General features: G+C 37.1%; 1 protein-coding gene and 1 long non-coding RNA gene across 3 annotated transcripts; one reads left to right on the forward strand and one right to left on the reverse strand.

Moving 5' to 3' along the window:
- The first annotated feature begins 231 nt into the window (after positions 1-231).
- Positions 232-27,212, forward strand: LOC130667746 (uncharacterized). The gene is made up of 16 exons (XM_057469574.1): positions 232-603; positions 1,464-2,394; positions 3,745-4,001; positions 4,070-4,463; positions 4,588-4,843; positions 4,915-5,106; positions 5,249-5,933; positions 6,014-6,113; positions 16,156-16,412; positions 16,885-17,132; positions 17,282-17,434; positions 17,595-17,740; positions 21,030-23,681; positions 23,750-23,959; positions 24,027-24,389; positions 24,479-27,212. Exons 2-16 carry the CDS (start codon positions 1,578-1,580, stop codon positions 24,676-24,678), a joined length of 6,930 nt encoding a protein of 2,309 aa, XP_057325557.1. The 5' UTR covers positions 232-603; positions 1,464-1,577; the 3' UTR covers positions 24,679-27,212.
- Positions 3,874-7,091, reverse strand: LOC130667751 (uncharacterized). Of its 2 annotated transcripts, none has more exons than XR_008989884.1 (3): positions 6,226-7,091; positions 4,094-6,150; positions 3,874-4,011 (listed from the first exon to the last, which is right to left on the reverse strand). It is a non-coding gene; the product is annotated as an uncharacterized LOC130667751 (long non-coding RNA). The 2 variants fall into 2 exon arrangements; XR_008989883.1 differs by having other exon boundaries at positions 4,094-6,156.
- Positions 27,213-27,748: the final 536 nt, after the last annotated feature.

Below are 27,748 nucleotides of genomic sequence, written 5' to 3' on the forward strand. Positions count from 1 at the left end.
GGTCGTTAATTAATATATCAGGTTAGGAAAAGGATTTGCTCAGTGGCATACAACTGGAGTGTAGTATTGAGCTGTAGTTTATTATTGTTTGATTTAAAAAATTAAAAAATTCAAATAACCCGCGCCGGTCGTTTCGCCGCCGCCATGCTGGTATTTGAAGGTGCGCGCGCATCGATTCTGCACCGGGATTGGTCGAGCGGGCAGCTCTGTCATATGATGAAATTCCGTGGCATCATGGGAAACGGAGTGGAATTTTGCAACATGGCGAAGATCTAAGCCGAAGTCGCGGTACTAAATCTTGTTAAAATGTACATTTACTAGTAACCCAGAGTTATTTTTCACTCTTACCATCCAAATAACGTAATCCTACGTGTGTTTATTATATATATAAGGTATTGTAAGTGGAAAATAATGTGTATAACAGCTTGTAACCGACTAAGGAAGGTGACACCCAACAGCTCGGTGTGGTGCATAAGCACGTATGGCAGTTACTAGAATCCAAGATAAGAGAGCTTTGGCCGTCCGGGTACCAAGAGTTGGCTATTTTACATCTCTACGGACGCACGAGCTATGCCGCGAGAGTCAACAGTCTCAATAAATAGTGTGAGTGCTTGAGTAATATCATGTTTTTAAATAATTTAAAACGTGGACGGAGAGGAGACAGCTTGCGTGTTTTATCCTCCTACTCGTTCGTTATTTCATTCGTTCCTCGGTTCATTCGTGCCTTCGTTTCGTTTCGTTTTCTGTGCGTATTTCGGTAGCGAATTTCTCCCGTCTTGGCTTATTTCCTCTATCACATTCTCCCGTATCACCGCACTCTCCTCGTTCATCCTTCCTCAGGTTACCCCTTGGCTTTTGTTTTAAAGATAACCTCGGTCACATCATTACACTTTAACCTATGACCGGGATTCCTCATCGCCGCTGCTCCTCATCAATTCTCCATGTCCCGATTACCCCAATCTTCATCGCTGATCAACAATCAACTGCCACCACTCTAGTCTTTTTCTATACCAATAACACTAACGCTGGTGTATTAATACGTTTTTTTTTTGGTTATTATTTTTTAAATATTTTTTGTAGGTCTGCTGTAACTGCAGTAGCTTTTATTTACCTGAATGACGAACTGACTGACTGGTATCCTAAATCATCTCCGTCAACAAGACCAGCAAGTGTAATCTATTTAATTATTTTTTAAAGATTGTTGGTTAGTTGGTGAGCTAGTGCATGCTGAGAATATTCTATCGCTGAAAATAAGGTCACAGATGTGACCAAATATTACCATCAGTCATCAGTGTCATCGTACTGTGTAATATGTTTGTGTGCTTCTGCTCTCTGTACACATAATTACAACACTCACATGTACCAACATTAAATAATGATGATAATAATGATAAAAACGTTTTATAGATAATGAATAACATTAGATTGCTCATAATATTGATTAGTACTTAATTATTTTACAGATATGCATCATATAAAAAATATATTGGTGATCTCATCACGCTCACCGATATTATAACGACGCGTGGCATGAATTTTTAATCGACTGCCTCGCAACGAACAAATGGTTTCCTGACATGATGGACAGCAAGTTGTACGTAAAGAATGAGCCGGGACTTGAGGGGCAATCACTTGCAAACTCGCAGCAGAATCAATTGGGTGTGGATGACAGTGGGGGAGGAGGTGGTCCACGAGTATGTTTTGTCTGTGGTTCACTTGGTCACAGTGATCAGTACTGGTTGAGAGTAAAACCAGGCCCGGGAAGTCCACCCAATGAGCCTTTCTTTCCGTTTCTGGAGACACACGAGCAGCCAGCTGCCTACCGTGGCGAGGGAGCGCGCTCTGGTGCTGTCAGATCGTGTAGTCTCTGCTACGCGTTGCTGATGCAGCAATGGGAGAGCTACGAGAGACAGAGTCAGCCTCACAGCCAGCGTCTCTACTGGCTGAAGAGGTGCGACGGCGGACCCTTCACCGGGGCAGAGATGGCTCTCCAGGGCGAGTACGCTGCCCAGATTCTCGGTCTTTCCAACGACCAGCAGCTGCCGGGCAGACAGGAGAGCAGCAACCGACCAGTTGGTATATCGCCCCGTCTGCCACAAAACTCACCCTCGCCAAGAGTCGTCGAGCAAACGAGGCCGCCCTCAAACTCAATAGAACTCCCGCGACCACACTCAAACACGGCCGAAACTGCCAGGCACATTGAACAAGTTAGACTAACTATGGAGTCACCGCATCAACGACTACAGTCACCGCACCAGCGGTTGCAGAGTCCACGTCAGCCGGTTGGTGAACCAGAGCCACGTGCTGTTTCAAATGAAGCTGCATTAGACCTCAGACACGCTCCGAGAAGTTCGCCCGCACCTCAACCCGCCATGCCGCCATCCCAACCTCAAGGTAATTATATCTTTAATGCCATTAGTTGTATCGCGTATACGTGTCGAACGTTAGTAAAATATTTAATTTAGAACTTTCGTTCGACGTTAATGTCATTATCTAGTTTGTCAGTCTGTCGGTTAGTTTAATTTGTATTCAGATTAAAGCCAAGAATTATTATTAACAATAATAACAACAATAATAAAACGGTCTGCCGGTCGTCGCGCTTCCAATTAACCAGGGACATGTGCACAAGCATTCGATCAGACATGGTCAACTACTCTGGTACTGCGACAGCTACTCACTAGCAATAGTTGTCTTCTTTAATTGTTGAATTGACCTGGTGAGGTCAAGTGGATCTTTATCTCTGGTGAGGTCACCCGGTCAGATTAGGTCGCCAATTTCATCCCAGTCAAAGAATCATCTGTTTAGCTGAGAAAATTACACGGATACTTCAAAGTATACCAACTACACTTGCTTATAATTAACAAATACTCCAGTATTTCATTTTTATGACGTCAACATGCCGAAACGCTCTTGCCTCAACATGTCGCTCGCTATGAGCGATAATATTTTTAACTCGCTTGCATTTACGAATAATTATCAACGTTTCTACGTTATCTTTTTTTAAACACCAGTCATAAGGGCAACGGAAAAATAATATTTTTTTAAAATAACATATGAATTGGGTGAAAGAAGTTTACCAACATGCGATGAATGTGTCGGTAAATTTGTTCTATCAGACTTTGGCTCTCGGTAGAAGTTGTCGTCGTTAATTTATCGCTTACTCTGAAATTGATTGCATACCCTGTGGTAACCCTTTTAATATGCACCCGTGATAAAATTACTGTTGCTATTACTAGCAATAAAATAAAATAAAATCAAATCATCATCATCATTATTGTCGTAGTATAAATATTATATTTACATTGGCCTTAGTATTTTCCGCCGATAAATGTCAACGTTCGTAACTAAAGGTTAACAGTATTCGCTGATAAAATAGTCGAGGGTCAATTAAATAAATACGACAACATGACATTATATCGTTAGTTTTGATATTGAAAATTTAAATACATAAACACAATATTGTTATTATCATTGATTTATTTTATTATTAATACTATTATTATTATTATTATTTATTTTATTATCAATAAAACTAGGCCACGTGCATTTACCATCAGTGAGTGAGAGACATTTCATTTAGCGTGTGCAAGATATTAAGGCAATTAGCAAGTTTAAAAATAGACCCATTTATTTTTACAGCGCTTACGAAGCACGTTCTTGTTATTTTTCCTTTCCTCCCTTTGTTGTTATTATTTTTTAAATTAATTAATTAATAAACACACCCATGGTATTTTATTTTTTCAGCAATTTACAGCGGAGGTTCGTCATCCAGCACCGGGACAGATATTCTTGATCTCTCGATGCCGGACAAAAATTCAATGACTGAAGTTTGCTATGTCTGCGGTGATGAGTTCAAAAAAGGATCTCTGAGCCATATAGCAGCCAAGCCACTGCCAACTCCACCGCATCCTTCGAGTAGTCCTCCGCCATTTTTCCCCTCGTTGATGTTGCATCCGCGGCCGAGCAAAAGCCGGCCGATGGACAGTGCCGGGCGTGTCCAGGTAAAATAAACTAGAAAACGTAAATTAAAATACTGTGAGGATTTAAATTAATGATGTGGATGTTTTAGGCCTGCTCGGCATGTCAAAGTCACCTGTTACTCCAGTGGAAAACGTACACCCGACAGGGTATACCGCACAGCGAACGTAATTACACGTTAAGGAAACGTCAAGCACCGGCAGTTGACCCGACGACATTTATCTGCTATACGTGTGCATTGGAGTATCCCTCGTCCAGTATTAGACTGTTGTATTGCTGTCCGAATCCGGAGAAGGAGGCATACTTTCCGTTTATTACTACGATACGAGCGCCACCAGGAGCTAGTCCTATAAGTCCTCAGGGGATGGTACAAGTTTGTTCCATCTGTTATAAAGCCATACCCCAAAAACAGCAGGTTTTTGGTGGAGAAAATAATGAAACTCAGTCGATAAGTGCCCAGCAGGGTACTGATTTTCGTCAGCAAGGTTTGTTATTTTGAAACTTACATATTTATCAGCTCATTGTAATGTCAATTAATGATAATGAGCGTGATAATGAGCTTGGAAAGCAATAGAGATAAATTAAAAATATATAAAATTGTTATTGCAGGGCCATCTCCACGACCTGTTGTCGCAAAATCACCAGCAAATTCAGCTGGCAGCGATATTCGATTTAAACCATATGATTTAAATAAAACAACAAGCGTTGTGAGTAATAAACCACGTAGTGCCAATGTTAAAATCGCAAGTTCAACTCAGCGAAATTCACCGAGTAATGCGCCAGCGGAAAATGGTAATGTAACAGTTGGACAAAATTATCGGTGCTATATTTGTGAGCGACTGTATCCTCGAAACCAAATGGAGTGGTGAGTAATAAAATATATAATACTCCTCATATATATTCAATATACATTGTTAAATTATTATTTATTTTTAGGCTATCAACGAGTCCTGAAGGTATGAATTCACATGCTATGCACTTTCCCTGTTTGAGAGGGATGGCACGTACTTCTGAAAATTCCTGCATGGACAGCCATGGCAGAGTTTTAGCCTGTAGTCACTGTGTCAATCACTTAGCTCAGCAGTGGGAGTCTATGGATGCCGACCGCATTCCTCTCGAGCAACGAAGGTACTTATTTTATTTTTTATTCCCTCTCTCTCTCTCGATCTCCATCTCTGTCTGCATATTTATTGATATGCACAAGTACTGGCGTATTAAGCCGCCTGGGAATCCCGTTTAATTAACAGAATATAATTTTTTTTCATGACAGATATGATATTCCTAGTCCACATCCAAACGGCGATGTTAATCGTGCAATTGCCACACCGCCAAGTTCAAATTCAGATCGTACGTTTATCAGCAATCCTGGTGCATCAAGCAGCTCGATTTACTGTTTTTTCTGTGGTCTTCATAGTGATTTAACGTTAGCACGTGTACTGTATAGCAGACCCCAAGGTCGTAATGCGCCATTTTTTCCTGAACTACTTCGTCATCAGTCGCCAAAAAATGCCGAACAATTACGCGAAGACGGCTCGGCACTTGTTTGTACTTTTTGTTATCACACATTGTTGGCGCAATGGCGAAAGTACGAATCACAGTCTACTGGCCAGCAGATAAATGCATCTGACAGGCAATATAATACCCACGATTACTGGTGTTACGTCTGTGGTATTACAACATATCGGAAAAGAGTGAGAGCACTACCTGTTAAGGACTTTCCATTCTTGAGGTATCATCGTCAACCGGAAAAAAGTTTGCTTCTTGAGAACGGTGATTTTGCAGTTGTATGCTTGGATTGCTACGAGACATTAAGGACACAAAGTTTAGAATACGAGAGGTGGGGTCTGCCTGTTGAAAAGAGAGAGTATAATTGGATTGTACAACCTCCGCCTCCGGAAGACAGTCCGGATGCTGCTATTGCTAGATTGCCATCTGGTGAACGTTCTGAAAAAGCGGTTTGTTTAATTATTATCATTATTTATTATTATTTTAGTATACAAATTATGTTAAATTATATTTATTACTGTCATTACAGGTACCACCATCATTAACGGTTAAGCCTGCACGTAAAAATTGCTCACCAAAAGCCCCAGAGAAAAAACCAACCGTAAAGTTACCAGAAAAAGAACAACCAGGCAAGTAAAATAAAAGATCTTTTTAAATTACTCGTATCTGAAACTTGCAGATTTTCATTTATGAGTTTTAATTGAATATTCACCCTTCCCCCAATCGTTTTCTTGTAAATACCTGCTGGTGGAAGCGACAAAAAGAGAAAAAAAAAGGAAACTTTGTGAATGGCTTAGTCGCCTTGCTATTATCACAAATTGAATTATCTCGGGTGTATACTGAACGTTGCAGTTTTTAAATTAAAACGTTACACTGTCAGTGGGACGTGACAAGAAAGACCAGTAGTTTTTTTAAAAAACTATAATCTTTTATTTTTCCTCTTTAATGTCTTTTTCTATCTCACTTGTTGTCACTTTTAAGTCTTATATATCATGCATACTCACAACAAGTTCAAGTAAAAGCAGGAAAGAAATATTTAAGACTCTGATATTTGCCAGTATTACGGGTTATCTTGTAATATTTTAACGTTATCAGACTCGAGCAGAGCGTACCCGGTCTCTCGGGAGCACTCTGACCCCGAACGAATACTGTGACCCGTAAGAAAGTTACTTTTTATTAATATTTATCATATTATTATTATTATTATTAATGATAAACTCTTGTAGTTGCCGATACTCTCTGACCTATGAATTCTTGACGATAATTATTGCCATTACTCAATTCTGTTGAACTTTGCACTCGTCGATATGACGATTAAATAAGTTATTACCCGTCACGAATGTCACGTATTCAAATCAACCGATTCTTTATCCGGATTAATATATGTGGTATGTGGTATGTAGGATGTAGGATGTAGTATTATGTACGGATCTGCATGAATGAGGAAATAAGATTGATAGGTCGGAAGTAAAAGAAGGTGACTAGGGTGAAGAGACTAAATGCCCGCAGCGTGACACCGCATTGCGCCCGCACTTAGCAACCCAGCCGACACCTAAATACGAATTAGAGAAGGGTAGCAGTAGTAGTAGCAGTAGCAGCAGCAGCATCAGTAGAAGTAGAAGTAGAAGTAGCAGTAGCTTCTCTTCGACGTTCTCGTCAGCTCTCACCCCTGATGCTTCTGCTTCCGCTGATCGTTGAGACCAACCAGAGCGCGTTATGTATACACACATACATATTAATGTGTATATATATGTATATGTGACTTGTGTCTCTCCCTCTCTTTTTCTCTGCTCACTCTCACCCTTCACCCCTGGCCCCGTTCACCGCAACCCTCTTTATCCTCTCACATTACGACCACGAGGGGAAAAGGTCTGGTTGTTCCTGCCCTTGGCAATCGATATCAACGTCGGATATTGAAGGCAACTCGCCGCTCGTTTTCTCACCCTCTTACTGATTCATATGGATAGTAGGTTTATATTTTTTTTTATTATTATTATTATTGTTTTTTGTTTTTTCATCCATGTAACAGAAGTTATTTGAAATGTCAAGCCTGGCGTGAGGTACTGAATGTTAAAAATAAATATATATATTTTTTTTATAGCACGACAGTGTGTTTGAGTTAAATTAATAGATGTTATTAGTCGACGTCGTCGTCAAAAGTGAGAAAAGCAATGACTAGATGGCAAGTAGGGATGGAGTAAGAGAGAGAGAGAAAGAGAAAGAGAGTGTGAAAGAAGAAAAGGGGTCGATGATGATGGTGGTGAGTGGGCTTGGTATGAAGAGGGGTGGATGCGGGCTAGTCGCGTTTAAGGGGGAAACTTGGCTGTCGCTGGCACTAGGCATTGATTTTGCGCGACAGACAACACACTGTTGGACTTGTTCCTGTCTCTTCTATAAGTCGCATATGTTATTTTATACCTTTTATATCCACAAAATATTATATATCATTATATTCATTATCACAATTTACTTATTTATTATTATTATTATTATTTTCTGTTTATAAAAGGTAGCTGACAATTATTATTTAAATTAATTATACCCCGGCGCTTTTTTATAATAGCAAATATTTTTCAGCCATCACGGTTGAGCAGAGTCAAAGGGGTTGTTGAAGTTTCAATAGAATAAATTTAAAATAAAATATAAAAAAGTCAACAGTGGGTGTGTATATTGACGGCAAAGAGCAAATGAGTTACTCGCGGGGGAGGTTTTGACGGTTAAAAAAATATGAAAAATATGAAATAGCCGAGGTTTTGGAGCTGAGAATGAAAGTCAATGAGTAGTATGGTATCGAGGGGAGCACTTGGCAGACTAGCAGGCTGATTGGTGGGTGCGTGTCGCTTTAGCGCCAGATGTTATAGCAAGCATGTGAGTGGAGGATGGTTATGCAACGGAAGCAAACTAAAAAGCATCACAGGGAACACACTCTAAAACCCGTCAGCTGCTTTATTTGACTTCCTCTCATCCGTTCTATTAGATTAAATGTATAAAAGAAAAGAAAAGAAAAGAAAAGAAAATGAAAAAAAGCCAACAAATACTCTCTCGAATTATATTCTCCAATAAATCTGAAAGGGTATTAAAGGAAAGAGGAGACTGCTGGTGACGGATGGCAGGACGATAAACGCGAGATCAACGAGTGGCAAGATGAGAGTACGGTAGTGGAGATGCGATGCTGGAAGCTGGAGTTGGCTCCATGCTTCACTCGTCCAGTCGGGCTTCAACCATCGCACCGGTGGATTCAGGATTCAGGATGCATTTGTTGCGCAAGCGTTTTCGTTGAATGAGATCGAGTACCACCACCACCACCGTCTCCATCTCCGCCTCCACCTCCACCGCGACCATTAACTACTACTATACTATCAATATCACCACTACTATTTCCTCTATTATATATATATAGATATATCACATACATCCCAGTGGTGTCTGTACTGTGCACACACATGTATCTCAGCACGCGCAACCCTCGCGCATGCGTGTCGCGGGTCCTGCCCCTCTCCAATGAGAATGTGTGAACCCTCGTTGAACGACAGGGAGACAACTCGCAAGCTTGCCAGTCTCGCGCCGCGACTCACCCTTTCGCGCGCGATGTTACTCTTTTCACGCTATTTACATACAACAATATCATACTTATTATTATTATTCTTATTGCGTGTTTTAAACTCCCGCAGCAGTGAGTCATCGCGTGTGTGCTTTATGTCCTTTTAATGTCTACGACACATTCTATGGCCTCATCTATATTAAATCCCCATATGTACGATATATATTTATCGCTCCGTACTACTCTATCATTCACGTTTCAGTGACATCAATATTACTGTCGCCTTGATAATTAATTTTATTTACCGCGGGAATTGTGTTTTATTCAAAAATAATAATAAAGCCAAAGCCAATAATTTTACGTGGTATTATATATCAGTAAATATACAGATATACCATAAATATAACACTAAATTTACAGTGTGTGTGTGTGTGTGTACGTGACGGGTGAGCAAGAGTAATCGATCTTTCTCTCAAGTGTTCAAGTGTTTCGTTTGATTGCAGTCGCGGAGTGTAAAAAATAAAAAAAAAAAAATAATAATAATGATGATAAATATCAAGTACGTAATGAGTTTTAACGACTGTTGAAAAAATAAATAAAATTTCGTCTAGTTTAAAATTTTGTGAGATCGGAGTAAGTCGCCGTAATGGTGACCCGTCAAGTGATAAATACTCCGATTAAATCAAACATTAAGTTAAATATTTATACTTTTTTTCACGATAGTGCTTGATAATAGTTAAAGTTATTTTGTTTTTTTTTAATTACTCTGATTACTGACCGCGGAACTAGAGCTGAGCTTAAATATAATGGATTTTCGTGCGCCTCATCCCCTAGTTCATCCGCTCCACAATGGCCACCCGTATTATTACTCAGGTATTATTATTATCAACCGGTTTATTTACTCTACAAACATTATTGTTCATTTAAATAACCAATTATTTGTACAGTATTTCTTTTATTTATTTTTATTATATTTGTTTTTTTTTTTATCACGAATGTGTGATTAATTGTACGTATAATTTAAAAAGTAAATTCGTCGTAGTGTTAAATTGAGCGAGATAAGAGCGGCTATAATTTACAGTACTGTAAATATAAAAATAAATAAAGTAGAGTCTATATATATATATGTATATAAATATATATACTTGGCAAAGTAATTCTGTATATCCAAGCAAACGTCCCATCCATCAATCGTCATGTGTCAAGGCTGGTAAAGTCTATTCGTCAACACGTTCAACAAGTGTGCGAACTCTGATAAACAGTAAATGTCATTACTCATCAGCCCATCAATTATTGCAGTACATTTATACATTTGTTTCTCTTGTACGTCCCATCTCAACAATTTCTCGGCAATTATACTCTAGGCATTTATATCAATAAAATTATTAACCGACTTACGAGGACAATAAAACTCACATGATATATTTATGTACATACACATGTACACTGTACTAATAATAATTTAATAACATTTTACTGGTTTAGTCTGGCCTTATATATTATTATTATTACAGCTCAGTATAAATATAAAATTTTATTATTTAACAAACAGATAAAAAAGCTCTTGTCCTTCATCAGCGCCAGCTGGTCAGCAGATAATTCCCGTTGAGGTTCAGATTTTTTTTTATTTTCTATGTCAAACAAAAAAATTTCACCCGCGATTCGCTCTGACCAACAAAGGGCTGTTTGAACTGGGCTTTGTCTTGTCCATCCGCCCTCTTTCGCACTCAACAAACTGAAGCGTCGCCGGTCTACTCAGCTTTTGATAAGACGTACAAGCACTTGGGTCATCCCTTCGGGTGTTCACTCTCAGCTAGATGAGATAAAAACCAAGAGCAACTTCTAAAGTCTTCAGAAAGTTAAAATAAATAAAAAGAGTGGATGTATGTCGTAATTAACCGTATTTATTTTTTATGACGGCTGGTTATTTACATGCCAGGAGATTAAGTAGACATAAATTTTCAAATGGTTTTGACGAGCCGCGGGAAAAGGGAAAGGGATGAATTAGTTATTAGTGTAGTCGGGTGGTAGTTGTACCGGTGAAAGCCAACAGCCAACTCGTCTCTTTACCCCCGATTCCGATCAATAGCCCTGGCGTATTACGTCCTCCCCACTATTCTATTTTATACGGTCTTTTGCTCATTCGCCCCTTCACTTGTTGTATTTTCTTTCCCTGCTCTGCACTCCACCCTACTTTACTCTACTCCAATCTCCATGTATACATATATATATACTACTTTATGTAGTGTGGAGTTGGGTAGGGTTGTGTGTGGTGATCTCCAATGAGACTCTCAAGGGTCAAAGCCACATTGCACGAGCGTCCCGTGTTGTCTCGAGGGTTGTCTTTGCACTTTTTTATTCGCCTGGTTGCTCTCAATGTCTCTGTCAATTCTCCTCTCGTCCTCTATATCCTCCGTAATATTTTTCATCGCAAAAAAAATTATTTTTTTAGTTTATTTCTGCTAAATTTAAAAAATTAACGCAACCGCGGATTTTCACTTACGTAAGCAGATTCAAAGATTAACTGAAAATCGTATCAGAACTTGAGGACACTGTTGATATTTTTTTAACGACTATCTGACGGACACAATTACCGGTTGGTTATATAGCGATAAAAGTCACGCGAGATTTTCTGTCTGATGTTGGCTTATGTGTAACCAGATCGGCATTGACAGCACCCATATACCTTTCAATTACTCTCGCACGCGGTGACCTATCAAATTTACGGTTAATTATATCACCAGATAGCCAATAACGTCATTGGTAAAATAATATTACGGCGCATACCAGCGCGTATTTGTACTCGGCTATGGATTATACTATATTTTATTTAATAACTTTTTTTATATTACCTCAATTTTCAATACGAGGTTTAAAGCGCCTAAAAATGAGCATGCGCGTACAATTTCAAGGGGGGAGTTTATCGAGCGTAGAATTCTTTTCGTGATAAATTGCGCGTCGTTAGCTTAGCGAAGGCCAAAGTCCTCGCATCATATCATCAGAGATCGACTTAACTATTATTATTATTATTACTATTATTATTGTAATTCATAAATCTCCATATAAATGATGATCGACAGAGGCCTATAATATTTAATTGCATATGCATATATATAGACCCACATATATAAATGTCTATAACTCTGGTGGTAATTTAAGTAAAAGTCTCGTGGGAATAATCGGGGATTGATGTGAGGCGGGTAGTAAATTTAAATGCGCGGCTTAATGAATTACTTAGTGGCATCAGTATGATAGGAGGGATAAAATAAGAGAGTGTGGTGTAGCGCATGTATACACATCAGTATCAGTATGAGTAGATTAACCGGGATTATTAGCGAGTATCGAGTGCGGTAAACGAGCAACCGAGTGAAGAGTTAGCTCTACTCCGTTTGTTTCCCAACAGGCAATTGGCTGTCGTCGTTTGACATGCTTGGCACCAGTTGGCACTCGTTGACCCGGCGTACGCCGGTGTTGTCATGACTCCGAGTCATCGGCTTATGAGCTTGTTAAAAGGGGACCTGGCCCCTTGGCCTCACTCACTTACTCACTCATTTACTCTTCTGCCACTACCACTGCCTCTGCTTCTGACTCCGCTTCTGACTCTGACTCTAACTCTGACTCTGACTTTACTCTAGATCAACTCATATCGCGACGCGTTTATATGCTGCTACTGCTGCTGCATATACTCTCGGTCCATTGCATCGGCATCTCTGCTATCGTCATACATATCCACTCTTAAACACATATACTCCGGGTATATATATATATATATATATATATATATATATATATGTATTTAATAGTTACTGGGGCGGCTCCGAGCGATTGCGCACGCACGTAATCGTCCTGCGTCTCTACTCTCTGGATCACTCCTTTACTTGGCTGTCGTCCCGCCGACATGTCCGCACTACACAACCAAACACGTCTACATCATAGACTTTGGTAGATGCTGGTGCTTATTCCACACACTCATTGTCATCTCTGGCTGTACTTGTACGCCATAATCGGGCTGGTGGTAGTGCCCAAGTATTTTATACAATTGGAAGCAGTAGTTTGAGTATGGGATTAAATTGATTCGGGCCACGGAGCCAAAGGCGTTGTCGTGACCCTCGTTGCGGGAATCCACGCGAGATAAATTCTTCTCCATCTATTTAACAATCTCTCTGGCCGTCACCTTTTTCGTGTATGTATGCCCTTATCCTTGTCATTCCATTTAATATCACACGGAGAGCTGAGTATCAATTCAATGAAATTAAATATTGAGCCGAGGATTGATAAATTATTAGGCAGTAAAAATGTGAATCCGTGCTATGCTGCGATTGTCCGATTTCCGATTTCACGGGACGACGAGGACTTTGTTAAGAGCGAGAGGGTGAATCCACTACGAGCAGTTGCTATGGCAACGTCTCTCGGGCTGCTTCTGCTTCTGCTTCTGCTTCTGCTGGTGCTGCTGGTAGGATGGAAAAAGTAAAACGAGAAAGAGGTTTCTCATTCTATACACACAAGACAAAGTCGAGTGGTGAAGAGAGGAGCTTTTATATTCTCGAGTACGATATCGAAGCACGAGTCGAGCGGAAATTTAACGTCAAAGAAAATAAATTTTCCCGATCTTGTGCATCAAAGCTCCTTGACTCAATTACCCGTCATGCCGTAGGATATCAAAGAAGAAGGAGAAGGAGAATGAGGACGAGGACGAGGACGAAGACCAAGAACGAGGAACAAGAACAAGTGGAAAAAGGATTCGATTATCGATATTTTCAAAGACTTCACTTGCTGTCTATCTATTCCTTACCCCTTTCCTCCGAGACTCTATAATCAGCTAAAGAAAAATAACTTTATATACATTTTTTTTTTTTTTTTCATTTTCTCTTCTCTTTTTCTTTTTTATTTTTATCTCGCTCGTTTTCTCGGTTGTCCAAGTTCCGGCAAACTCCTGGACGGAAATTAAACTCCTCAGAAACTAAACTTTCGTAATGAAAGCGCTGTCGAGTGTTTACTCGGCGTATTTGCTTGGAGTCAAGCGTGCTACGAATCCGGTGGGATGTCGGAACCAGAAGTGAGGAAAGAAAAAGAGAATTGCGATAAAGAAGACTATATATTCTCCTGTTTAACTTTGTGGTTACATATAAATGGAAGACAAAAAGAGAAAAAAAAAACTTTATGCTGCTACTGCTGCTGCTGGAACTCCTCGGGCGATTAATCCGTCACGGAAAATAATCATCCTGAATTTCCGACATTGAGAGATAATAAAAGGCGGAATTGTTGTAAAACGTGTGGAACAAATGACTGAATTCACTCTTCAGTCTACTCCTCTCTGCTGTTCCAAGTCGACAAGTCACATCGGAGCTAGAGGGCGCTCGTAAAACCGAACGTTATTCTTCCGCAACTGGGCCGTTCCTGTGACCGGAAACCGGTGACTGTTATATCCCTTACTCCAGCCTTGACTCATGTTTTACGGCACCTTCCTGTACTTTTTTTTTATTTTCATTTCTCTTTTCTTTATTATTTTTTTTACGACGCAATCACAGTACGAGGGAGGCTAAAAAAAAGTTATAATAATAATAATTTTTTTCTTTATTACAATGGAGCACAGCCCGGCCACTCGGGACAAATTACCCATCGATCGGATAATTGCATCCTCTCTTTTTTCCAAGCGATGAGCTGAACACGAACGAAAAGCACCCCCGGGAAATAGTAGAGCGACCTCGCGTAGAGCGCGATGTGTGTGTATATTCCCCGATGGGGGTTGGTTATATAGCTTCTACTGGTGCAAGCTATATACTTTTGCGCGGTCGATGCAGCCACATCGTCGGTATAATTGAATATACACAACCCTTGTGTTGTATGAATATATATGTTGAGTAGTCTAGTGGACGTTACTCTGGCCCTCGGGCTTTACTTTCACAGGTTTTTTTATGTTCAATGCTTTGTGTCCCGCACTGGTGGCGGTGGTGGTGCCGGTGCTTCAGCGCTGACACCGTGGAATTAATGAGTGCGCATGTTTTTTGCGGCTACGAAAAGCCGCGCTCTGATGGATTTCATTTTATTATATTTCATGCTGAATTTATTCTCCTGCCCATTCTTCTCCTCTTTCTCCAACTGGTTGTCATCATTGTAGTCGTCACAAGAACAACTCAGACGATAACGACTCAATTATCCCCCGGCTTCGGTTACTAATTAATCGTAATCCGTATCCTATTAATAGGAACATCTATTTATATTTCCGATAAAAAATTAATCTGCTTTACTACTGATGTCGTTAATTAAATATTTATATTTTTAAAATAAATCTTCTCGACTTATATTTATATTGACAATTTAGTAGACTGTGTAAATATAAGCCAACATCATCCCTGGGTATTGTTCGGCATTAATCCCCGTGAGAATGTCTCAGTTGGCGTAAACACTAAATTCACTAAAGTTATTTATCCTCCGCCAACATCCGCATCCTGGTTTTTATTTTGCTTTTTTTTTCTTTTCGAGAGTAAAAAGTAAAAGAAAAAAAATGTAGATAAAAAGATGGAAAAAAAATCACTGAAGCATCTTCTCTTACTCGCGTGTCGTGAGATAGCGCAGCAAGTGCGGAAGCTCATAAAATAAAAAATAAAAGAAAAGTGTGGGTGTGGGTGTGGGTGTAAAAACAGAGTTAGAAGTAATCCAGCGGTGGTGCAAACGAGGGGGTGTCAGCGAGATGGTCGAAGAGACTAGAGAGCAGTTTGCGCCTTTCTCTGTCTATTTCTCTGGTGATCGTGACGCGGGGTTGCCATGGTAACCGTCTGTAAGCCGCTTAGAACCCACCCTACGAATCCGCGGCCCCTCTGGCGAATGCAGTCACTCCTTCTGCCGAGAGGGAGTCAACCTCCCCTGCGAATCTCTCGTCTTTTGCGGCTAACCCACTCTCTGCTTCTTCGCGAGCAATCTTTTTTTTTATTTTTACTTTCATCATTCTCGTCTTGAGTGACGGAAATCATATTTTTTTGCAAACTTGATAGCAAAAATAAACTAACAATTTATTTTTAGTCGTTATAGAATTAATTTATTTGGTTTAAATATTCCAAGTAGCCTTCATACAAAAAAATATTTAAAGATTAATGAACTTGTGACTGAAAAAAAAATATTTTTACTTACAGGTCTTCAGCCGGCGAGTACAAAAGCACAGTCGAGCACAATCGGCAAATCCCACAGACCGAGTTCCGGTGTATTACCTCAAGGTCACACCCCAGGACCGGGACCAGGTCCAGGTGGACAACAAAACAGCAGAAGTTTTGCTGCAGCTTTGAGAAATCTTGCCAAGCAGGCAGGACCGGCTCCTCAAGATGAGGAACCGAGAGCCAGTCCTAAGAATCGAGCACCACCGCCTCTTGTTCGAGGACCCTCACCGGCCAAGGTTACAACTACTAAAATTCAGTCGCACGACCTCTTGAGCTGTGACCTTTGATCTGTCAACGAACAACTTGAATAAATAAAAAACAAAAAGAAAAAAAACTCCGTCCCATGTGTAGATTCCGGTTCTCGTTCCGGTAACGCCTTTTAACTTCCGCCGCAAACAAAGTTGTTTTCTTTATTTTGCAAATTATATATTTTTAAATCTGGTTCTTGTGGTTCAAAGGTCCTCAAAAGTGGTATTGCAAAAAAAAAAATAAAAAATAATAATAATAATAATAGTAAAAAACGTTTACTCAACCGTTTCCGATATTTTATTGCTGTTCCATGAACTGGAAGCACCCTAAAGCCTTTCAAGACTACTATACACGATAGATTACTACCATTATTATTATTATTATTTTTATTATTATTGATATCAGTATTGTGTACTATAGTCAGCAAAGACTTATTCTGAGAATAATGTATAATTTTAGGAGCGATCGACACATGAACGCCGACCTGAGGAAATGCCCTCGATGTATACAAATGCCCGACCAGCCGAGAACAGTAAGCACAATGTCAGTGCAGCAGCTTCCGAATTACTTGCTCGTTCCGGTTTCCAACCATATCGGCCCGAGCATCATCCGACACAACAACCGCCGGCATTTACTCTCGATCCTGCGGCTTACAGCCCCTATCATCATGGTCTATACCCACCACCTCATCTCCAACACGCTTATAGGTAAAACTTTTTTCTTTTTTCTACATTTATTCTATCAAAAGTACTCTTTTATTTTCATTTATCCTATTTATAGACCGGGATAAAAGAAATAAGGGAAAGTTTTATTTTTATTTCTTTGTCATTATTTATTAAAACGATGAAAATTACAGGTTAGAAGAACAGTTGTACTTGGAGCGAGTGGGCATGCTAAGGCCACCATTATTTCCCGGACTGCCGACTTACCCTCTCTATGGACTGCGATATAGTCCGGAGATGTTACCACCGGCCACACTTGGTCTCATGTCTCCGGTAATGCATGAAAGGTAAGACCTTACCGAGGGTGAATTTATACTTTCACTCAGTTATTACAGTCGACTATATATTCATATATATTTATATAGTGTCTTTAATGCACTTACATTGATCGCGCTATTGAAATAAATTTCCGTTTATTTGTATCGCTCACCTGGATGATTTGTTTAGGATGAAACTAGAAGAGGAACACAGACTCAGGCAGGCTAGAGAGCAGGCTGCGCTAAGGGATGAGGAAGAAAGGAGAAGAGCGGCACGTAATTCAGCTTCCACGGCACCTGTCCCGTCACCCGCTCCAACTTCTGCCGATACTGCAGGTGAGCGAGTCGCTCCACCCCCCACTGCCTTCCATTGAAACAAAAAACAAAACCGTCGTGTATTAAATATCGAAGGTTTACCAGATTTTCCACTACACGTAGTACTGTTTATTTTCGACGTTCAATTAATTATTTTAAATAATAATTAAAAGTAATATTAATGACTATGATAATAAGGATATTATTAATAATAATGACGATAGAAATAATAATAATAAATTTTTATTTCAACAAAACTATCTCAATTACCTGATGTCTTCGCGTCTGGTAAACCTTGCACGTTACCAATTTAGTAAGTGATAGTTTTACACGGCGAATTTTATAAAAAAAAAATTATAAGTCGTCATAGTGTGGTTTGATGATAATAAAAAAGAAAGAAAAAGTAACAAAATAAGAAAAAAAAATTAAAAATTATAACAAAAAAAAAAAAAAAAAAAATCTAAAGCAAGGAGAATTAAGCTGGTAGACTATTATCGTGATTGTTGTACGAATTGAATAATTTACCCCTTAAATTTTCGTCCATTGTTGTCTATTAGTATTTTTTTTTTAATCATTTTTATTTTGTTTAATTAAAATTGCGTTGAGTGAAAAGACTTAGCTAGCATAAGTTAATCATTCAGCGAGTGATCTTAAAAAAAATAATTTGTTTAATTAGTTTATTAAAATTTTTTTTAAGTTTTTAATTATTATTATTATTAGTAATCATTTTTTAATTATAATTATTATTTTTATTCGTTGGTAAATTTTTTTTTCTTTTTTTTTGTTCACCCTCAGAACCGATGCCGAGCGATCGTTTTCTCATGGTGAAGTTTTGTTCCCTATTGATCAGACTGAATCCATTAACATAAAAAAAAAAACTTAAAAACAATAACGCGTACTCAGTTATAAATTAAAAATAATATAACGGTTTTGCCGCGTAAAAGTGATGATTGTTAAATAAACTAATAAATAATTAGAACAAAAATTAATATTAAAACTTACGTGACTGTGAAAAAAATTTTTAAAACTGGAAGAAAAAAAAAACTAAAAAAAATAAAAAATACTACGCTTCTACTTTTAATGTAGCGATAATGAAAGTTATAGTCATAGTTAATCGTTTCTCATAAACTAGGTTTAATATTTTTTAGATAAGTATATTAAAATTTGAAATAAAAAAAATAAAAGTTATCAATTAAAAAAATACAAACGACGTGTTGCCCAATCGTTGTTTGTCTTCCGTTATTTTTTTCTCTTATCGGTAAATTTTTTGTCACAATGTCCAGAATAAATAAATAAACGTCGATAAATAATCTTTGTCAAAAAAGTTGACACGCGAGATAAATTTATACACTTTTCACAATAAAAAAAAAAAAAAAGGTACAATATAGAAGACGATTGTCTACGAACGGTGGCAGTGGATGAGTAAAAAGGTCCCATGGTAGATAAAGACGTCTTGTATCTGTTTATTTATTTAATTAATTAATTAATGAAGTATAATTTTTTTAGAATTAACTTGTTTACTTATTGAAAAATAAAGTGACACTAGTTGTTGTTACAGAAGCGTTAAGTAAAACCAATATTATTTTAGAGGCACGTGCTAGTGAAATTTATTAAAATTATGTTCAGAGACTGGATACATAACTCGAAGGCTGACTTAATTATATAACTCCATCAGATAATAACTAAACTGTAATTAATTCAAGTAGCAAGATGAACAAATAACCAACGTTTCGTCTCCGCTCGTCAACGTTACATCCAAATTTTGTTGGACTCACTAAACGTTTATCAATCGAGACCAGCTAATTTTCGTTTATTTTAAATTTAAACAGCCTGGCGCTCGACCACCTGTGGATAATAGTAACAATCGCCGGCTAATTTATTAATGAGTAACAGTAATAAATTTTTAAATAAATAGTAATTAAAAAAAAAACAATACGTAAATATTTTGTAATTACATTAGGTTTCTACGGCGCGACTTTAACACGAGAGTGCACGATACCTAGTCGTTGTTCTCAGTTTCTTTTTTTTTTTACACATATTTATTAATATTAAATAAAATAAATTTGTATATACTTTACATTAATAATTAATAGCATGAATTAATGAATTACTTAGAATAATAATATGTAGAATAAATTTATAAAACTGATATATTTGTTGTCTTGTTTATAATATTTTTAAGTTTACTGCTAGGTCTCGGCACTCTTGCGTTAGTTCCCGCAACTGTTTTAGAAACTCATAATAATTAATCGCTGAACTTGGAAGTCATTTATTCTCAGTCGCAACAATAATAACATGATAATAATAATAATATTTAATATTATTATTAATTAAAATTATAAGAATAATAACTGTTCCTAAATACACTGACTGAATAAATAAATAAATAAATAAATAACTAAACTAATGTAAATAACTGTCACACACATTAATTTGTCAAAATTATGCCATTTTTATATAATTTATTATGTAAACATGTATATTTGGACTATAATTGAAAATAAACATTGCAAATAAAAAATATAAAAAAAAAAATAGATCAAAATTCTAAGTGATTTGGAATTATTGACCCTCAAGTCGTTTTCTGAAACAGTTTTGGGGAAGATTCGAATCTAATTAATACATTTATATATATATATTGATATGTACAAGTTGACAGTGATTGACGACAATGACAATCATTGTCGCTTTTCATATAATTATTATCATATTGGATATCAGTGCCATTTATAATTGACCATGACTTATTAGCATTCGAAATGAGATTGCGATCGCTTCGGGATTTTTTTACCGTATGAAAAAAAAAAATTATTACAATTTTATTATATATTATAATTATTATTCATTGATTTGTATATTTTATTTTTTTTTTATTATCAAATCTCCATGTATGCACCGCAATATTATTATTATTATAATTATGATAGTAATCATCCCCAATACTTGATAGCAATTAAATCTATTTATTTAATTAAGGAAAGACCAGCGCCACTAATTTTAATTAATTTGTACAAACAAAATTATTATTATTATTATTTAATTAAAATAAATTATTAATGTAATTACGAGGGGTGCTAGTGCTTCCTTAATTAAAATAATTAGTCGTAAGATAGTAATAGCAGTAGCAGTAGCAATAGTAGTAATAATATATTGAAGATAATAATAATATAATAAAGGTAAGTCAAGTATTAAAATGCATCTGGCCGTAATAAAATTTAAAAATAATTATAATAATTAAAAATTTAAATAGATTAAAAGAATTGTTAGTAGTAGAGCATTACCAAGCACTGTGTGTCCGGATTTGTTCCAGCTAGGAAGCCGACCATAGCGACGCAATTGCATAACGAGAGGGGGGAACGAGACCGACCCAACTCACGGAATAACATCAACGTCAATAACACCAGCAACGATAATGTCATCTGCAAGTCAACTCACAATCAGCCACGAAAAGAAGATCAGTCCCCGACACTGGCAGCCGAGCCGTCAAATTTGTCCCCAGTTTATCATCACCAGCGACTCGCGCCGCCCTACACAAATCCACCAGCAGCCCAACTGGCTACTGGTATAAGTACACCCTCGATATGCTCCGTCAGCTCGACACCAATGACTCCGTCGCTGGGTGCTGGGTTGCCGCCGCTCAATCTCGGGCCTGCGATTCCTCCAGTTCCTATGGGACCAGCAATACCCGCGATGCCACCCTTGGCGCCGGGTATTCCGCCACCAGCTCCACTGAATATGCCACTGGCTCCGATGATGGGTCTGCATTTGCCCCCACCTCCAAACACAATTCATTCTAGTCAACACTCGAACTCGTTGTTGAGCAGCGTCAGTACTCCTACAACAGTTTCTTCAACTTATCCTATACCTCACCAGCCAGTTCCGATTCATCAGCAGCAACCTCCGCAGCCATCACCGTCGATGCCACCGCAACCACAGCATCAGCAGCACCCGCTCTCAGTCCAGCACCATCTAAACAGCGGATTTACCACAACTACAAACTCAATGTTGGCTAGTGGGACCATGACCACTCACGCGACTCACACTCTGGCTACACCTGGAGCAGCTCCACCGTCGATTAATCTATCGAATCATTTATCCTCTCACATGACTCACAGCTCTTCAAGAATGAAAGAAGTCTCGACACCGACGACCACCACAGCCATCACGACGATGTCTTACAGCTCACTAACCACCACCGCATCAGCCCCAGTGCCAACGACAACAGCAACTACCTCGGCTCCGTCGCACCAACCGGCATTCGTTCGACCCTTCGAAGACTCATTCAGGTCCTCGGCAACAACGAATAAACCGCCTCCCCCTCCTTCACAGACATGGTCTATTGTCAATAACCATAATCCAAATATGACTAGTCAGATTCATCAAGAATCGTTAGTTAAATTACCTGCGGGAACTGTACCACCGGCTGTACCACTACCTGTACCTGTAGCGCCTATACCTATACCGGGTGCTGCCGTTACTAATTTTCCACAAGAAAATACAATGCCAATAGATAATTCTAAAAGTTCATCGACAATTTACACCCCGCACCACCATCACCATCATCATCAGCACCAGCAACAGCAGCCACAGCAATATCATCATTCTCATATTCCCCCACCAAATACCACAAGTTTATATAAACCGCAGTCATTTTCGGTGGCTTCACATCATCCACAATTATCCGCAAAACAAACAACTTCTACTATTAATACGACAACAGCAACACCAACAACAGCAGCAGCAGCACCACCACCACCAACTAGTACACCCACTTCAACTTCAACGTCAACATGTTTAGCAACTAATGGAGATACCACCGCAAAACCTGGGCACTTAAATATAAATGGTACAAAACTGTCCGTCGGTGACGGACTGAATGACGTACTTGGAACAGCTTCTCCACACAAAAATGGCGGAGTGCCATTCGACAATGGGGTCAGTGGACAGGACAAAATAACGAGCAATGTCAATTACTACACAAACAGTGGAATCGCTGAAAATAATTTCACAACTCCGACCAAACATGTCAATTTAAATCACCGAACTCTTCTAGAGCACTCGAATTCAAAAGATAACAAAGTCCAGGTTAATAATGAGAGTCCAGTTGGACACCATCACCCCAAGCCCGCAATTTACAACCGACTGAACAACGTCAATGTCGACAAGGCTCAGTACCCAGTCCAAGTCATCAACGAGTCAATCAAAGAACGCATGAGTCCAGTTTCTATTAAATCGACGGGTTCTGTTGGTGATAAAAATGGAAACAAACTTGATAACTCTGCTGTGAAAATGTCTTTGGAGGTACCTAGTGTTTTACCAGCCAATGCACTGTCCTATCCCCCAGTTGCATTGAAATATCCCTCCAGTGACATCGTCAGCTCAAAGGATTCCATTGACACGAGCAGCCTTCTCCAGAGTATAAAATCCGAGGAAGTATTGCGCACGTGTCAAAACGTGTCAAATGTCCTTCTGCAAATTCCAAAGTATCAGGAAATGCTCATAAATTATTCAACAAATGAACTCAAGGGGTCTTACTGCTACACCGACAAGTGCAATAACTTGACTGAGATTTCCGTAAAGTGCGAGCCTCCGGTTATTAATGTTCCTGATGTTGCAAAAGCTCTGAGCAAAAGTAGTGACAGTGTCAGTGTCAATGTCACTGAGCAGTCATCCTCGCCAGTTGCTGTCCCAGTGTCATCGTCATTGCCGTTACCACCAGCAGCAGCAATGGAGAAGCCTAAAGAATTGACATCGACACTCGATCTTGCGGAAAAAAGACGAAAACGTAAACGAGAACAAAATGCCGGTATCGCTTGTAGTTCAGAGTCCGAAAGTGAAGAGGATGCTGCTAAAGATGTTGATTTATGGATAACGAAAGGCCCACCAGCTAAAATGTGTTACTCGGAAAAAAAGTTGTCATTCTTAGCAATATTTGGTCTGACGACTCTCAGCATGAGAAACGGTAAGTTATTGATGTTAATTATTAATATAAATATGATTATAATTAAATATATATAATAATTATTACAGAAATAGAATTACATAAATTGGAAAAGCGGTACCGTTTGAATCCAGAACCACCTGAGGTACTTGTCGATACCAATGAGACAGCTGTCGAATCACTTTTGCCGATACCCAAAGAACATCCAGATGTTCTGATAAATTCATCAGATTTTATGCCGAAAGTTGGATTCCTCAAGACTATTGGACTGGATGTCATGCCACCGAGTAAAAGAGACGGTAATTAATTGCTTTGACTGTTTTATTTTTATTAAAAATAAATAAAAATATTATTTATGTATTTTAGAAGCGGAAGTAATTTGGCAATATGTTCTGCGCGATCGTAAAAAACGAAAGAGCACAAATTGTGTGACGGTGTACTGCGACCGCATTGCTCAAGAGTACGAGAAGAATCCTCCGAGACCGCCTCAGAAAATGAGGCTGCTGGACAGAGTAAAAGTGAAGCCGCCGAGTGGACGAACTCTGCTGGCACCTTTACCGGGTCTCTTTTCCGGTTACTATCCAGCAGTACCTGCACCCCTGGAGAATGGCGTGAGCCAGCAGTACAAATTCACCAGCAACCACAGAGATGAGGACAGCGAGGAAAATAAAAAGGTGACCTGGACCAACATCGAGGACATTATGGTTGCTTACCATCAGTATTCAAAAGGTATTCAAATAAATTCAAATTTCGCGGGAAATTTTATTATTTATCATCAGATTATTTATATTATTTTTACACAAATAAAATATTTACAGAAAAATCAACGGAGCGTAAAGTTCTGACAGATCAAATGTCAAAAATGATAGCACGTGCAAATATCCTACGGTCAGAAGCAATCCACCTCGAGCGAGTGAGATACGAACTGCTGGCCACTAAATCGTCATTAGAATCTGAGCGACGGAGTATCAGTGATCAAATTGAAAGAATAAATACCCTTGTCAGGAGTCTTAGATAACGATGCGTAACGCACAGCACGGAAACTCATTCATCTGTGATATTATCGGCGGGTTAAGGGTCGTCGGGTGCGGATTATCCACCGAAATAGTAACAAATAATAATTATTATTAATAATTAACACGTTGTATGTACTTAGCAGTTTTCATATTATTATTACTATAAATATATATGTATATATTTATAGTAATATTAATTAATTAATTAATACAAGCCGTTACAATGACCAAATGTGTATGTACAGAATATGAATGGTTAGTAGTTTTATTGGTGTAATAATTATAATTATTAATTTTAAAATTTATTTTAAATCGTCTCAGAGAAATGTAGATGTGAATAATTTAAATATTACGATAATGCACAACGATCAATTAAATAATTAATTTATATTTTAATTAAAATATTACTATTATTATTATTATTTAGAATAAATATAAATATATATAGCGACGTGTATTAAAAATAGGAGCATATCATTATCGCATGTATAAATTGTATAGAATTATATATTAATTTAGTTGCGCGTGATCAAGGTGATATTTTTTTTTATACATATATATTAGACTGTGCCAAATAGAATCGATTTTTTTTCGGTTCCATACGAAAATTACTCGTTAACGGATTAATAAATTGAAACAACCATAAGATATTTTGTCGAGAATCAAACGATCTACAAAAGAGGTCTCTTATAATTTTTTGATAAATCTGCTGCTCAAAAGTTATTTGAATTTAAATTCAAATTTAAGCCAGAGCGCGTTTTCTAATTGTTAGAGGGCCCAAAGTGGTACCCAATTTTTTTATGTTACATTCAACGTAATTTTTGTGTGGGACGAAAAAAATATATCGATTTTATTTGGCACGGTCTAATGTACATATAGGGTAGAGGTACCGGTTTTGGCCACTTTAGGGCCAGTTTTGGACACTTGAAAAATAAAAATAAAATAATTTGTAAAAGACGCAATGACAATTAATTTTTGAAATGTGTACAAAGATACTTCTATCACACTGTTACTATGAAAATTTTATTTTATACGTTTTCGTTAATTAAAGTAAAGTATCAAGTGTCCAAAAATAGAGCAGTGACCACAAATGGTACTTATACCCTACGTGTATAAGGTAAGAGACCCAGTACTCGTTCAGGGAACTGGTACTCGATCACTCTTGTATTTACGGATCAATATTTACTAAATATAGATATACAAATACATGAAGTGATTGAATACTAGGTCCCTAATTGGGCACTAGGTCTTTCACCTCATGTATTATCAGTGAAAATGAATTAAGAGTAATAAATTTTTGAGTATTTTAATAGTTGATCCCGAGTGGCGGCTCTGATACCCAAAGTATAAAAAAACTAAAATACAAATATCGAAATAAGTGAGAAAAAAAGCAAATAGATGAACGGTGTAACTGATTTTATTTTCATTGATAATAATTAATAATAATTAATTAAAATAAAAAGTTGTTGTGGGGCTCGACTTGAAAATAATTTAAACGAGTTGCGAATCCTACGTCAATAAATAAAAGGATATAAATATAGATATATATATAAATATAAATAAGACAATTTTTAAAAATAAGAGGACGGGGCTCGGTCAGTTAATGATGTGCCGGAAAAAAGTACGTGATGATAAATTTCGCAGGAGGTCTCGTTTTAAAATATACTTTTATATCGATTGTAAATTGCATGTCAATGTCAATGATAAATAATTGTAAACAATAATAATAATAATTATAATTGTAATGATAACAATAAAAATTTTATCGGAATTGTCGATAAAAAATTAAATAATTAATATTAATAATAATAATAGTTATTTAATAAGGACGAATAAATAAAATTGTCCTTAATATTTATTTGTCTGTTCGCGTTGTGAACGTATGGCCAGTTTTTGAAATGTATTTACATAATATTTAAACCGGTCAGCTACTTAGTTTTATATAAATTTAAAATTTAAAGACGCTCAGTTTCAAATAATTAAGCGCGAAGGTTTAATTATTATTTAATAAATTTATAATTACAATCATAATCAAAAGACATTCCACCCTCGCAGATTAATCGCAAGCGGTTATGTTTTTGCAAGAAAAAAAAGTAATAAATCAATGGCAAATAATAAAAAAAATGCTTATGCATTTAAAAATATATTTATATTTTCATGATAAAATTATTAAATTAATATCCTTAGATGTCAATTTTTTTTTTTAATCGAATTGTAATGTAACGTAGCTCTACTTTAATTTACGTCAATAGATTTCGTTAATTGAGTGCCTAACTTTTGTATCTGTTGGTGTAAAATGTATTTTTTTTAATTTAATGTATCGAAAATTTTATTTTTAAAAATGTGGAATTGACAGTGTAAATATTTAAACAACAAAAACAACAGCACGAGTAATTTTAATGGAAAGATTTATTAAAGAAAATAAATAAAAGTAATTAATTATTATTGAATTTTTTGTTTTATACCCATTTGATATTGTTTATCAATTGATCTTTTATCTAAAAATGAATTTTAAAATAAAGAGGATATAATTGAATTATTTTGTTATTTGTTACAATAAATTACCTGGTCCCTGGCTGTCTCCAAAATTTTTATTTTATCTCTACGGTCTCTGAAATCGTTCAAAAATTAAATCATTTTAAATCTGATGCTGAAGACTGACATTAAAAAATTAAAATAAATAATTTTTGAACTTCATACCTGCAGTCAGTTCCTTTTTTGACATTTAAAATGACTAGTCCCATTTATCAAAAAATGATTTTTTAGTTGAATTTAATTTTGTTTCAAAATTTATGATTTTAATTACAAATTAATTGATAATAGTAAAATTAGCGGACATTTGAAAATTTTTAAAACTTTTGAAATAATAAATTGAAATTTTTAAAAATAAAAAAATCCATGTTTAGATAATTCAAAATTCAGTACATGCATGTTTATAAAATTTTTTTATATTGATTATTTAAATTTTTTAGATGTAATTAAAAATTGTCGTACGTCTGCTACATTCACACTTGTATTAATTTAAGTATAAATTAATTAATTAATTAAGATAATTCAATTGAAAGAAATTTT

Source organism: Microplitis mediator, chromosome 5, assembly GCF_029852145.1.
Source record: "Microplitis mediator isolate UGA2020A chromosome 5, iyMicMedi2.1, whole genome shotgun sequence".
NCBI lineage: Eukaryota > Metazoa > Arthropoda > Insecta > Hymenoptera > Braconidae > Microplitis > Microplitis mediator.

Bases quoted from the DNA above. Each gene is read 5' to 3' on its own strand.
- LOC130667746 (XM_057469574.1), top strand. From the start codon at position 1,578: ATGATGGACAGCAAGTTGTACGTAAAGAATGAGCCGGGACTTGAGGGG. The intron at 2,395-3,744 runs GTAATTATATCT...TTATTTTTTCAG, and splicing joins GCCGCCATCCCAACCTCAAG to CAATTTACAGCGGAGGTTCG. The intron at 6,114-16,155 runs GCAAGTAAAATA...TTTTACTTACAG, and splicing joins ACCAGAAAAAGAACAACCAG to GTCTTCAGCCGGCGAGTACA.